The 14,505-nt window shown below is 38.7% G+C and overlaps 1 protein-coding gene across 2 annotated transcripts in view; it reads left to right on the forward strand.

Annotated features, from left to right (window-relative positions):
- NKD1 (NKD inhibitor of WNT signaling pathway 1) overlaps nt 1-12,299 on the forward strand; it is a 111,023-nt gene extending 98,724 nt beyond the window's left edge. For both annotated transcript variants that reach the window (XM_037409404.1, XM_037409403.1), the window contains 4 exons: nt 1,669-1,816; nt 2,833-2,917; nt 7,832-7,962; nt 8,723-12,299. In XM_037409404.1, the coding sequence (XP_037265301.1) occupies nt 1,669-1,816; nt 2,833-2,917; nt 7,832-7,962; nt 8,723-9,297 (939 nt within the window). In that variant the 3' untranslated portion in view covers nt 9,298-12,299. The remainder of the gene's footprint in view (nt 1-1,668; nt 1,817-2,832; nt 2,918-7,831; nt 7,963-8,722) is intronic.
- The last annotated feature ends 2,206 nt before the right edge of the window (nt 12,300-14,505 follow it).

Consider the following 14,505-nt stretch of genomic DNA (forward strand, 5'->3'; position numbering starts at 1 on the left):
AGTGAGATGTGTTAAAGAGCTGTGAGGTGTCCACCAGATTGTCACTGAGCAGTCTTTCCCTCATTCAAGCTTTAGACAATAGTTCTTGTCAAGAGGATAGAAAGCAGCTACTGACATGGTAGTAACAGCCCATACGTAGAGACTCTTGCAGCAATGGTAGAAAAAATATGTCAGTGGGGAAATAAAGGAGACACTGCAAATTCTACTCTCTTTTTATGAATATATTGTCTTAAACTCACAAGTCTGGAGAAATTCCAAAAAGTTCAGAAAAGTTAGGGTGCATGTTAAGGCAAAGTCTGGACCCTCTAGGATTTAGTTATTCATTCTGTCTTTTGAGTTGGAAAATCACCTACTGTAAAATCATTTGTCCTGACCATAAGGTCAGTATTTCCGTAGATTCTGTGTGACTAGAAATTAGTATTTCTGTGTAACCTTTAAAGCTGGTTAGCTAATGAGGACTGTGTGCTATATTGACTACTAAAGCGCTGGTACCCAGTAGGGCATACTACGAGCTGCTGTTATTATGGGCAAGACCCCTGGGAAAAGGAAATATAGTGGAGGTTTTGAATTTTTATAGACCTGACTCTTGATCCTCAGAACCACGTGTACTTACAAAATGATAATGTAGATATTTCCGTCATGCTCACAGGCACCTGGAAAGAGGTTATGTACTGGGATAAATCAAGGAATAGGGAAGACCAGCATGGAGAAATTCTCAGATATTCATTGAATGGGATCTTTACAGCCTACAATGATCAGTAGTATGCTTTGGCCTTAGGTTGGTGCCCAAGATCAATTTAGGTGAAATCCCTTTGAGGAAAAGCAGTGAGCCAAGAGATCTGCTTTTCATCCTGGCAATTTAAGGCAGTACCTTATTTGAGACTGGCTGGATTAGATCAACCTGAGAGACCTCTGAGCATCGCCAGCTACCAAACAGTGTTCCTCTGCTTTGAAACAGTTGGCTTATTAAAATTAGCTAGTGTTCTTTCTGATATAGCCAGACATGAAAGCATTTGTTCACATCCCGTTGCCTTCAAAGAGAAGTGTGAAGACTGTTCTGTAATAGGCCTAACTGGATAATCTTTGCTGTTCAACAATGTATGCTTAGAACTGGTTTGAATTTTGCAAAATAAACTAGACCCCAAAACACATATAGTGGTGACATTCAGACATCATTTATTTCCAAGCCTAAGGTTTACAGTTCCGCCACTTCCCTTACTGGTTTTCCTCTATATAATCAATCATTTAACTATCCCAAGAAAAAAATCCCACAAAGTAGTAAGACTGTGATGTCCAAGATTTTCTTCAATTGCTGTATTTGTTTTGGTCCTGTGAACTCAATTTTAAAGTGCAGTATGAATTCCTGGGTTCTGTTGAAATCAAAAAGAAGGGGCAGAACACAATTTTGCTGATTCAGTTTTGGGAAACCTGCATACCTTGTGCTGCTTTTCAGTGTTTTGATCTGGTTTGCCCCATTTCATAGATCTTATCCCACTTGATGAAGGTTTTAAGGTTCTGTGCAAGTTCGGCTCTTTTAAATTCAGTGAATTCTGAGGATGTTTCAGCATTTAATAGTCCCCAAGCCCAAAATAGTTATAAGTATCAAAGCACTACGCTTCACACCATTTTCACAATAGTTTGTCTTTTTGTGTTTCAATCCAACTATAGGATATTACCAGCTTGCTTCATACCATCTATGAGGTAGTTGATGCGTCAGTAAACCATTCTCCTAGTTCCAGCAAAACTCTGCGAGTGAAACTTACTGTGGCACCAGATGGCAGCCAGAAGAAAAAGAGTATCTTGTTAAATCATACTGGTAAGGATGCGCAATCAGCCATTGGAAAAAAAACAGGAAAAACTTCAAGACTCCCTTAAAAATCCATCTTCGTATGTTGTTAATACAAATAAATATATACTTAAAGGAAAATAATTATGTATTTTAAACCCCATGAACCTGTTTTAAGACCTTGGGTGCAAAGTTGCCTACCCTTCTTTCAGTATCTCTTAAGGAGATTAGGGTTACCTCTTCTGACTGACTGTTTCTTTTTGGAATCAGCAAGTGTTGTCTAATTGTCTTTGTGTACTGCAAGGCCTTTTTGACTTGTACCACTTGAACTCTGCTGATATTACAGTGCTCAGTTTGTGTGGAAACAAGTGTAGTGATATAAAACGTTTTTTGCAAGTGCATAGTTATCACTGCTGCTGAATAAGAATAAACAATTCAGCATAAATAACTTTTATGCATCCATGCATAAAATTTGCACATTCTTCTATACTGACAGAGCCTGCCATTATAAAATGGCTTGTACTCTGATGGCTTATTCACCTTATATGCACTGTAATAATAGTTTTATCAGCGTAATTACCTCAGTAAGTAAAGTAGTACGAAACTGAAATACTTTAAAAAGTAATACTTCCGTAGAAAATGTGGGTACCTTATCCAAAAGGAGAGCCTTTTTACCTCAGTTTTAATATATACATCCACTCAGTCAAGTGCAGACATAAGCAAATTCACACTGCTGGGGAGCTAGGTGTTGCACTAGTACAGTGTCAGGCTCCTGACTACGAGCCCTCCTGAGGGGCAAGTCTATCCGTGTGAATGTGGCTCCATTTAACCTGCCACATGGCTTGCAGCCTAACCATGAGTAGTGTCCTACAGTCAGGCTGCCTAAAATCTATCATGTGGACAAAATTACTTCTGAGAAGTTTACGCAAAATGATACATTACATCTTGATCTGCTGACAAGAAAAAAATGTATTTGCAGTGTAGCATGTTGGTTATGCTGATCAGCAGGGACAGTAAGGTGAGAATAATGTACTTTCTCTTGGCAGATTTGCAGAATGCCAGACACAGAGCTGAAAGCAAAGCTAATGAAGAAGTAAGAAGCTCTGAGAAGAAGCAGCGGGCTTCTCTCAGGTAAGGGGAAAGAACCCTGCCTCCTGACAGGCACTGGGTGCCTCTGAGGAAACCTCAACCACTGCTTGCTTGGTTGCTTTTTAAAAACTAGAGGAATTACAGGATTTTTCACTGTGGAACTGCCAGCAGATTCCATGGATGGATAGTTTGTATATTAAAACAGAAAAGCAATCAGTAGCACCCATTACTCAAATTTTCTTCTGTTGGCTTTTTGGAGGACATGCAGTGTCTTTTTAGATGCCATCTGCAAATATTGGACCTACTAGTGGTGTTTATAAGCACAGCCTTTTGTCTAAAAGTTTCCTAAAACCTTTCCATCTTCCTAGGGGCCTTTCTCTTGTCCTCCTTCCAGCCCTTCTTTTTCACTGGTCAGCTCAGTTAGCTCCAAGCTTTATTAAGTCAATCTTGTTTATTAGGTCAGAACAGACCTGCTTCTCCTTACCACCTTTCCATCTAAAGGAGGAAGCTTTGAGCTGGCGCTGGGTGTACAGTACCTAGCAGAAGGAGGAAAGAAGGGAGCTCACAGCAGAGCAGCAGTCAGCTTTACAGCAAGTGGGCTACGTAGGCTACGTCCCACAGAGTAAGTGACAAGCAAGAGCTTCCAGCAGGCTGCCTGCTCCATGCTCCATTCTGCTGAGGTGGTTCTGGTTTAGAGCAACTGGGGGATTGCTCAGCTCCACTTGCAAAGTGTGTTTGCACGTTCGGTAGAGGAAAATTCATCTCCTTCTTGCCGCCTCACAGTGACTTAGCAGAGCGGTCATCTCCGCTGGCTCCCATCTGCCAGAAACTGTGCTTCCCCGATGCCACATCTGCTTTAGGTCAACTTCTCCCTCACAGAGTTAGTCAGTAGGTAGTACCCCTGTAGGAATTAGCCTGCTTTGCTTAGAGCCAGTATATTTAATGTAATCTTGCGGGACAACTGGGTTAATTTAATTTCTCTCTTTTAAAAAAAAAAAGTTTCAGAATTCATTTCACCATTTGAAAAAACACCTGTCTGTTATCTTTCAATGGAATCCAGCCTGTGTGACTCAGAATGCATCCATTTCCAATAAAGCACAAGCACAGTGGCTTCTTTTATGAAGGGCTGCAGGAACACTTGCAGTCATCTGTTAGGTAAAAAAAATGTTTTGTTGAATGTACAATCTTATTTTGGATGCCAGTCCAGAACAGGCCTTTCTCCTCTGAAAATGTGTAATCTTGTGTATCTATCCTGTTATCATGAGTTCTACCTACCTGATATTACCTGCACTGAACTTCAGAGTACGTGATAATAATTTGCAATGTATTTTTCAAGTAATAAAACTTTTTAACAGCTAAGGAAAATGTTAATCTCTCAGTCACATGTAGGTGTGCTATTCCTTTTCTGAATTTGCTATTTTAATAGATAGAAAAACAAATCAAAAGCAGATATTTTTGGTGCATTTTAATGTAGATCAGTTCATCCAAACAGGTTGTCTTGATGTATAGGTTTGTTTTAGGATTTTGTGGTTCATGCTGAGGCAGAGGGAAGTGTTTGCTGAAATGCTACAGTAATGACATTGAATCATTAGTTGTGTTTGTTTCTTCAGCTGCAAATTAAAAAAAAAAATAAAAAATCCACTTTTGGCATTCCTTGGATTTAGGGATATTTGTCCAAATACATAATACATTTATCAGGAGAAGGAGCATTCAGTCTTATTAAAAATGACAACAAAACAGTGCCTCCCTTTTTTTGAAAGAATAAAAATGCTAGTGAGTTATCCCAGTGAGTAAATCCCAGTACAATCACATTTCAGATTAAAAGAAGACTAAAATGACTTCTAATCTTCTGTTAGCAACTCTGTACAAAATCCTCTGTGAACTAAAGAATGCTCCATGGCTTTGCTTGCTGGCCTAGATGTGTTGTTCAGATCCCTCTGCCCATTAGCAAAGGTTTGCCCTGTGTGAATTGAATGGACTGCTTTTGTTTGATAACCTATCAAACTAACCTAACAAAAGCAAAAATCCCCTTTCTGTTTGAAGTTCCCCTCCCATCCACCTTAAATTCCTGGTTTTGCAAATGTAGTGGTCTTATGAACAGCAGCCATTTCCACTTAAATCCAGTCATAGAGGCATCAAATGTTGGGGTAGAATCTTGCCTCTGCTGCATTTGTCCTTCTCACCCCCTAGACAGTATAAATCTGTATCTTGAGCAGAGTATGTCCGCATCAGACAACTGTCAGCATCTGACAGTTTTTCTTGCATCTCATTAAATGTGCACAGGATAAAGAATGTCCTGTTCACACTGTGTATGTTGCAAGGATGTTTGTGCACTCTAGCCGAATTGCTAACCCTCAGGAAAGCTCCCTGAGGCTCATATCAGAATCTCACGATATTAATGCAGAAGCTTCCCCTTTGAAAGCAGCAATGAGGACTTGTGAGAAGTGCACAGATTTCACAAATTCAGTCACTTAGGAATTCTAGGCAAGATGTGATTAATATTCAAGATAAAATGGATTAAAATGTTTTTATCCTGAAGGCGGGAGATAGTTGGGTTAGATTTTTCATCTGCTGGAAGCTACAGGCAGGAGCTTTCACCTGTAGGGCTAATGCAAGCATCAAGATCAAGTAGCTAGATTCATAGCTAGCGTGTCTGGCACATGTGGTACGAAATGGATGGTGGGAGAGCACTGGCAGGCAGCCTTGTGGACTGAGTATCTTCATGCCATTCTAGTTTATATTTTGTGTAGTGCAACAGGGAAAATATGATGCACACTGGCCTCTAAAACATCCTCCTTTTACCTGCACAGATACGTTCTCACTCTCATATTTTTTTTCTGCTTAAGTGATTTCTCCCTGACTGACTTAAACTCTGTTACCAGTGTGCGTAGCTGTCAGGAAGCGTCCTTGCTTTTTTCTACCCAGTGCTCTGTCACTGCTCTGTTCCCCTCACCTACTACACTGCTGTGTGCTTATTACCATCAGCATGACACTCCAGTGTGGGAATTTTAAGAGGCGCTTTCATACACGCCACAAACACTTAAGCAGATGCCTTTTTTTATTAAAAACCAAACCAAAGCAAAGCAAAAACCAGTAACAGTACTACGTTTTTACACACTGTGCTTGATACATGGCTGATACATGCCTGTGTCTTCCCATGTGTATGCAGGAGAGAATTGTGCGGCTGGATGCCAGACGCTTCAGTTCTCAGAAGTATTGAAAGTTCTCTTTGACAGTGGAGCCCATCTCTCATCAGTATATAATTGCTTCACCATGTATATGTGCATGAATATTGTTGAACGTCATCTTGTATGTAAGAAAGCTATTAGAATGCAGGGCTGTGGCAGTACTGGCGTAGTTTTCTCCACTGTCTTGATGAGAGATGGAATTTATTACAGTAACAAAAACCCCAAGGTTCTCTGTTAACTTTGTTTTCAACAGACAGTGCTGTATACAGTGTTGCTTAATTGTGTTGGATGAAATGCAATGATGTTTTTTCTGGGTTAGCTGTGCATTGTCTTCCGCACATGTGTGCAAGTCCCAGGGTTTCTGTAGGCAGTTCATGCCTACAATTTCACTTAGCCAGGTTCTAGCCCCAGAGGTCTTTTATGTTGACCTGCTAAAGTGTAACAGCCTGTAAAGGTGTTATGGAGTTGGCTATGTATCCAAAAAAATAAAGAATATCTGGACATTCCTTCTTTTTTTGACAGTACCCCATGTCACTTCTGGAGTTCAAAGCAGACTCAGAGTCTTTAAAGCTTACCTGCTTTCCAGGCAGACTCTCCTCCATTCAGGAGACTCTACCTCTATCAAAGTAGAGCAAAAATGATCTTCCAGGTAGGTCAAGTCTTACGACTTTTATCAAAGAAACTGTAGACCTGTATCTGACAGAGGCATGGGGGACTCAGTTCTGTAATGTCCCTGAACAGTACTACGCTAGACCAGGAAAGCAGTTTGTGCCAAAGCTCAGTGGGATCAGCAGCTTCTGGAAACCTGGAAATGTGTTAATAAACTAAAAGTAGAGTAATGGGCACCACCCATATTTAGCAACTGATGTAGGATGCAAGGCCAAATTCTGGTCTTAGGTTGACATCAGTGCAATTGCAAAGAGAAAGAGCAAAGCCTATCTTTTGTTCTTGGAGGCTGAACTATCTGAATGACAAGCAGAGACTTAATCAAGAGTTTTCTGCTTGTCCTGTGGGTTATATTGAAAATATTGTTCATATCGGCAGACATCCATTTAAATTGCTGAATTAAATTGTTCGGCATTATGGGCTACAATACTGTAAACCTCTGTCTGACTTCTTTTCTGCCTCATAAATGAATGGTATTTCAGATATTCATTCTCAGGAAATAGTTCTGCTATAAATAAAATTGCAAAGCTGAGCAGGAAAAGGAGTTGAGATTCTGAAGCCAGCGGCTGATCTGACCTTATTAATTGTATTTTGGAAAGCGGCGGTTATCTCTGGGTGTCCTACCAACACCTTCCTTTCTCAGGCTCTCTCTAGTTCCTACACCTGTCCTGCTGCCTGTCTTTCTGAAGCAGATACACACGTGAGCGTTTATCTGACACAAGGCGTACCCCAGCGCTTCCTGACAGCGGTGGCAACAGTTGTGAATCAAAGAGCAGTTTTTCTTTGGTGTGTCCAAATTGGAGAACCAGTTGAATGGTTTGGCCCTAAGACAGAATGTAATAAACCCTAGGAGCATTTTTATTTGTTTTTGCATGCATGATGCAATTTGAAAGCCTCCTTTGCCTTTCAACATTGGGGGGAAAGAACAGTCAGTTCAGGCCTATCGACTTAGCAAATCCAGTCATCCAGAATTTCAAGCGTTTGTTGTTTCTTTGTGAACAACTCCTGTCACTTCAAAGGGGCCATTAGTTGTTGGTTTGCAGATGGTGATCACAACTTTAAAGAAGTTCTGCTGAATTGTAATTTTGCTTCCTGCTGACAGATACCACCAGAGTGAGAACAATCCAGAGCAAAGTGGGTGCTATCGTCATTGTGTTGATGAGAACATTGAAAGGAGAAACCACTATTTGGATCTTGCAGGAATAGAAAACTACACATCAAAGTTTGGGCCAGGTAATTTGGTAATTTATGTTGCAATCTTTTTGTCCTTTCTTTCTTCAGTTGCATGTTCCACATCAGGGGCAGTGAATTGTGAACCTGTGTGATTTGTCTGTAGTGACTTACTGGAAGGAATAGGACTGTGTGAATACTGCAGGATAATTATTGGTGAAGGTGGTATCACAATGGAGTGGCTAATGTGCTGCAAGCCTGCTTTGAAGTACTTGTTTGTGTAGCTAAACTTGGAGGTGAGCCTAGAAGAACAATCTTTACATCTGAATTATTAAGTTTAGTCTATGGGTGAGGTGAAGACTGTGATTTTTGAATGCTGGGCTCGTTCCCAAGATGCTACCAGCACGTATTTTGTACTCACTGCTGACCCAAAAATAGGAGAATGTGGGTTCATACCTGGAATTTTGGCTTCTGTTCCCAAATTAAAGGGATCTGGATTTCCTCCCTTTCCCTGTCCTCTGCCAAGATTTTGGTATTCCACTCACAATTATTTTGGTGAATTTCAGAGAGATGATGACCAAGAGAAGGTAATGGAGAGCCTTCTGTACACACACACATTCACTCTTACATAGATATGTACATATATCTGTGTGTGCGTTATTTACTAGTCAGAATTATTAAAGGTAATTAAACTAGACAGCTATAATTGCATTCTCTTCCTTAGGAAAAAATCACTCTGCCGATAATGCTACCCCTGCCAACTGCATGCTATTAATTAAAACTTTGAAATACTAGATGACTAACTCAGCTTGTTATTTCCTAGGATCTCCTCCAGCAGCTCAAAAACATGACCCACCAAGCAGAGTTGTGAATCAGACTAGATCCCGTTCTCATGAACCTGAAACCTTCCATGCTCACCATAGGAAATCTCAAGTGGTTGATCCAAGCCACATCAATCTGGCTGAAAGTTCATATGCCAAGATTGCAGAAATCCAACAGAGGCTTCGGAACCAGGACTCAAACAAGCAATTTGTGAGGTCTCCCAAGGCCCAGGGCAAAAACATTGCCCCTGTGCATCCTGGAAGGGCAGTTAGAAATAAGCCTTTTCAAGGGGCACCCATGCCAATGGCTTCCCCAAGTGCACGGGTGGGCCAGAATGTTCCTTACCTCCCCTTGCAATCTCAACAGGTTCACAAGAAACATAAGCAGAGGGCAAAGGATAATCACCAAATGTGCAAAACCTTCCAGTCTCCAGGGACAGTTGTGGAAAAGGAACATGTGAGAGACCTGCCCACAGTCATTTTATATGAAGGCCAAGTTGGACAAATGATACAAAGACATGAGCACCACCACCACCATGAGCACCACCACCACTACCATCACTTCTACCAGACATAGAAGAAATCCCACCAACATCCTCCAAGAATCATCCCATATGAAGGAAACATGTTCTTGTGATACCAGAACTAAGGCATTACTATGATTAATATTATTGTTACTCCATTAATATTCAGCTAGCATATATTTTAGAGGTTATATGGAACTCTTGAAACTTACCCTATTTATATGTTGTGGAACGGCATAGCTTACTTAAACACCTTGTGGATTTTTTTTTTAATTTTATTATTTTTTAAAGTGGCTTGTAAAACAGCAAACAGCCATAGCTTTTTGAGCTGTGATTTAATACAGGTCGTCAACGCACTTCTTTACAAGTACTACTTCCATTGTAGTAGGAAAGATACTTCAAACATTATTGCAGACATCTAGCTTACCACTCTGCTGTATGTCGGCTGATCGCACACAAGCCTTTTATCAGGGGAGCAATGTTCGAAGGGTTGGACTCCAGAGATACTCAGAATAATGGAAAATACAAACAGCTGCTACCTCTAGTATTATTCAGATTTTATTTTCTTTTTATTGATTGTAATGTGCTACAGGGGGGATTTTAATATACTGCATTCATGTAGCCTGTTTGTGTTCACATCCTTTCAAATTATCTTAATAATTACAAGGAAATATTAGCTATACTTGTCAACAGAGCTACATTTGTTCAACTCACGCTTTAATTTTTTGGAGATTCTTCGCTGACACAAGTACAGTCTGTTATATACTGGGTAATATTTAAATATAGTTCTTTTATTTTTGGTTTTAATCTTGCTTACTCTCCATTCTGTTTGGGGTAACCATTTGAAAAGAGGAGGATGTGAAATGGGGTTTTCAAATGCATCACTAGACTTTAGTGCTTGGGCCATAAGTATCATTCATGGGGGTTTGAGAAGGAGAGGGGTTGTTTGGGTTTTTTGTTTTGTTTCGTTTTGGTTTTTGTTTTGTTTAAATCCACAGTTCTTTGTTTTGAGGAATTGAGGAAAATATACTTTCTCACTTTAAATGTTGGCAAATATATATAAAATATAAATATAAATATATATATAAAAATATGCACACTCTCAGGTACATTTTGTTGTGTTTTAGAAATCTGTGGTTTGTATATTAACTTTTTTTTTTTTTCCTCAACAGTGACTTTTTAGAAACATATGCCATGGCATTTTCTTAGGTGCCTCCATTTTAAATTTCCCCAGCACCTACCAATTTGTGCGTTTCCCATTTTAGAGACAATTCAACATGTAGAAAAATATCATTCACAATCATTCGGGCCTCTTCTGCTTTTTCTGTATCAAAGGGCTTCCATTCCATGAAGGAGAATGAGACCATACTCACAAGAACTTACTGGCTGCTGAGAAATTTGAAAGTCAAAAGCTAATTGGAAAAGTGAAAAAAAGGGTCAGAACGTTGAAGTTTTACTTTCTGTGGGGCCCAGATTTATAATACATTCAGTTGGATTTTGTACAGATCACCATTTTGCAGGTAGACAAACACCTACATTGCTTTTGGAACATTAAAGCCAAGGAATTCTCACAGGAAAACATAATTGTTCTATAAACATACTTACTTTTGGTTTTAATTATTTTAAATGTTGTGGTATTTTGTCTATAGTATATATTGTAAAGTGTAATTATCCCACATTGTTATAAGCCCTTTATGATTGGGGTGGGTTTCTTTCCGACTAGAGTTTTGATCAGTCCAAAATGGAGTATTACCATACTGCTGACCAGTTGTAGAGGGATGTTGTCCTTTCTAAGAACAGGGAATCAACTTTTAAAGAAAAATAGAAACCCTTGCCTTCTTGTGGAATTGGAATAGAATCACTGTTTCATGGTAATTAGGTCCACCTCTTGTCTCCCTGGATCAGCAGTTGTTTAGACTTATTGTCCTCTTTAAAAAATCTGGTTTGTTTTTTTTTTTAGCTGTCAACCATGTGTTCTGTTAAATCTAACAAAATGTTTTTTAAAATGTGTTTGATCTGTGTGACAACTATACTGTTCTGTTTATTTTTAAAATTCCTAAAGTCCAAAAATATTTATATGCAGAATTTTCTGTAATGAAAATATGGAAAGGCCGCAAATTTGGTTAGTTACCACTGAGTTGTTCTAGTCTAAGCCTTTTTTGCTGCTTGTGTATCATTCTTTTTCAATGTATATATAATTATGGACTGCAAAAAAAAAAAAAAAAGGCATTTATATGTCTAGTAGAAGGAATAAGCTTATTTATATTATAGTGTTAACAAAGTCTGATGTATTCAAGTGACTTATGTTATACCGCATGCAAACACACAAGTGTACATTCCATCTAAGAAGGGATGCCATGCTATTTGTTTTGAAGATGTAGTTAAAGCTGTTCTCTTTTCAGTAGAGCATATGCCAGAAAGACTGGGAGGTGGGAATTGTTTCTTAGTCAATCTTTTTAATGCAGATTGCTGCTGAAAACCAGAAGATGTTCTGGAAAGCTAGAATGCTTTCAGAACCGTGGGTTTTTCTCAGAGAGGGCAGCAAAGGGGCATAAATGCTCTTTTACCCAAAGATATTTTCCTGGAAAAGATAACAGCACCAATAAGAAACGATTAAAAAGTATGCAGTAGTAGCTGTGCCAAGTGAACGCTGAAATGTAACACAACTGACTATTGGTTACAACCTTGCATTGATTTATTTTGGTTTGTTGTATTTGGAGATTCGAAAGACAAATTCTACCTTGCTCAGATTCTGTGAAATACAAATACATTTTAATAACGTGGCATCCCCATAGAAAAACTTTACACCAGCCATGTATGAACATACAGTATCTAAGTACTGTGTTGCAGTTGTTACGTGCATTAAGTGTGAATAACATGTAGCACAGTTTCTTTTCACAGAACCTTAAATTTCCGTATCTTCTAAAAATGTTTGCTTTTCAGTATTTTGTATAGTAAATAGAGATGGTTTTGACTAAATGCTTTATTTATTTAACAGCAAAAACTGTGCCAAGAGAACCCCCTGTTAATTAAAGTTTTACTAGTTCAGAAAGTATATTTCCTTCTTCTTGTTGTGGATTTCAGGGGCTTATTGCAATTGCTGTCAGTGCTTGCAGATCCCACTGATCAAAGAACTTGCATTAACAGGATCAGGCCATAAGGTATGGACTGGATATGCTTTGGTTCCATATTTAAACTATCAAAATTCAAAGTTATATTTCTTGTTCCCTACCGTTAGGTCTGTGTTGAGTAACTGATTTTTCAGCTTGTTATTAATTGGCAACCTTTGTGTGCGTGTATATATATGTATATATATATATGTAATTTTAAGTTGCTCAAAACTGTGGCTGAATCAAAATTTAAAATAGATTAGTTTCTGGTTAAACAAAACATTTCAGTTCCAAGGAAAAAAATATTCAGACTTGAGTATATTATTACTGTTTAAAAGTAAAATGGAGTGCCATGAAGTCATTTCAAATGAAAACTCCAGCCTTTTCACTTACTACTTCTGTTTTTACAGAAAGCAATACAGCAAAACTAAGCCAATTCCAAAATTTGCACTACTTGCTGAAAAAATTTTAACAGAAAAATTTTGCTCACCTCTACCAGCTGCAATTTTTGGGAAGCCAGGTTTTTGAAAAGAAGGATTGCTTAGCTCTTCTCACAACTTCATGGCCACCTAATACAAAGTAAATTAAGCTAAGGATTGTGAAGTAAAATCTCTGGCAAGACTGCCAGATTCCCACTGGCTTCAGGGTGCCTATAATTTCATTCCAGGAATGTGGGTTTGAAGTCTACATAATATGCAGACAGTGATTTCAGTATTTATTTTTACGCATCTTACTGCTGATGGTTTTGTAGTAGCTAATATGAAATGGAAGTGTATACTGTAAGAGATCAAGCTAGTAAATTAATTAAGATCAGCAGCAAATACTGTGCTTTACAGTCATGTCATTGGAGGTCCTCAAGGCACCTCCAAATGTCTTTGAAACATCCACACGTCATTTAGTCAGTATTAGAAATTAAGACCCAGTTCTGCCCTTGGATGAGGAAGTACAGGTTCTGCTAGCACATCGGCAGATCAGCCCCTTAAGGCCATACCAAATTAAAAGGCCCAAAATCTCATCTTTATAACTGCCTTCCTACTTTAGCGATCATGAGCACAGAACAGCAAAATATAGCTGGAGAAGTACCTTAAAGGTGTGTGTGTGTATATATGTATGTGTGTATATATACATACATATGTGTGTGTGTGTGAGTGTGTGTCCTCTGGCAGAAGTTAGTGAATGGCACAAGATGGATTCTGACAGAGGTGATCTTTTGTAAAGGGATTAAGTACTGTGTATGCTCAACAGTCTGCAAGTTGCCACATAAGTATACAGATACGATGAATGCTTACTGTTCTCCATATGTCATTGTGTACCTCAATTATTGAATGACAGATTTCATTTGTATTTCAATTAACAGGAAGGTTGGGCCCCTTGGGGCCTAGATTTTGCTTGAGAAAAACTCATCATGCTAGAAAATTTGCAAAAAAATGTTCACCATAATTTTTGCCTGGAGTACAGGCAAGAACGTTCATGTTTGGAAACGTGTCAGCTAATCAAGTCTCACCTTTAATTACCTTGATGCAATTCATCAAGATCTGAAAGTATGTTTTCAAACATGACTTATTCATGGTTTTGCTGAGAACCAAGTTATATTCAGCATCCTGTTAGTTGTCAGCCTTCTTTTTTTAAAAAATGTACCAAGCAGAAACATGTTTGAAAACCCATGAAAGAAAAATTGAACTTAATGTGCTTTCTAAATAGCTTCTGGAAGAAGATTTCTCTTCTTTTCTAGTGCACTTAGCAGCAAAACCAGCCTCGATTTATCACATAATAAATTATTTTATTTGCATATTTGACAGATGTTCAGTTGATTTGACTTGGAAGGGGCTGTTTTGGGATTTTTTTGGCTTCTCATGATTCTAGGTAATTGGATCCTACTGAGCTAAAATGATAGAAATCACATGGATGAGATCTTCTAATGTCTTTGTTTTAAAACAGCAGGACTAAAGGACTATTCAGATGGATTGCTCTGAGGGTTGGAGCTGTAAAGAAAGACTGGCAAGGAAAGGATGGAAAGATTTGAGAAGTGTAGGGATAGCACAGAACTGTCCAGCAGAGGGGTGGGGGAAGACAGGCAAGAGGCAGGAAATACTGTAAGGAGAAGCTATATTCATATTTTTTTGAATATTTTATAGTACATTTGTTGCTCAT

Source organism: Falco rusticolus, chromosome 15, assembly GCF_015220075.1.
Source record: "Falco rusticolus isolate bFalRus1 chromosome 15, bFalRus1.pri, whole genome shotgun sequence".
Lineage (NCBI taxonomy): Eukaryota > Metazoa > Chordata > Aves > Falconiformes > Falconidae > Falco > Falco rusticolus.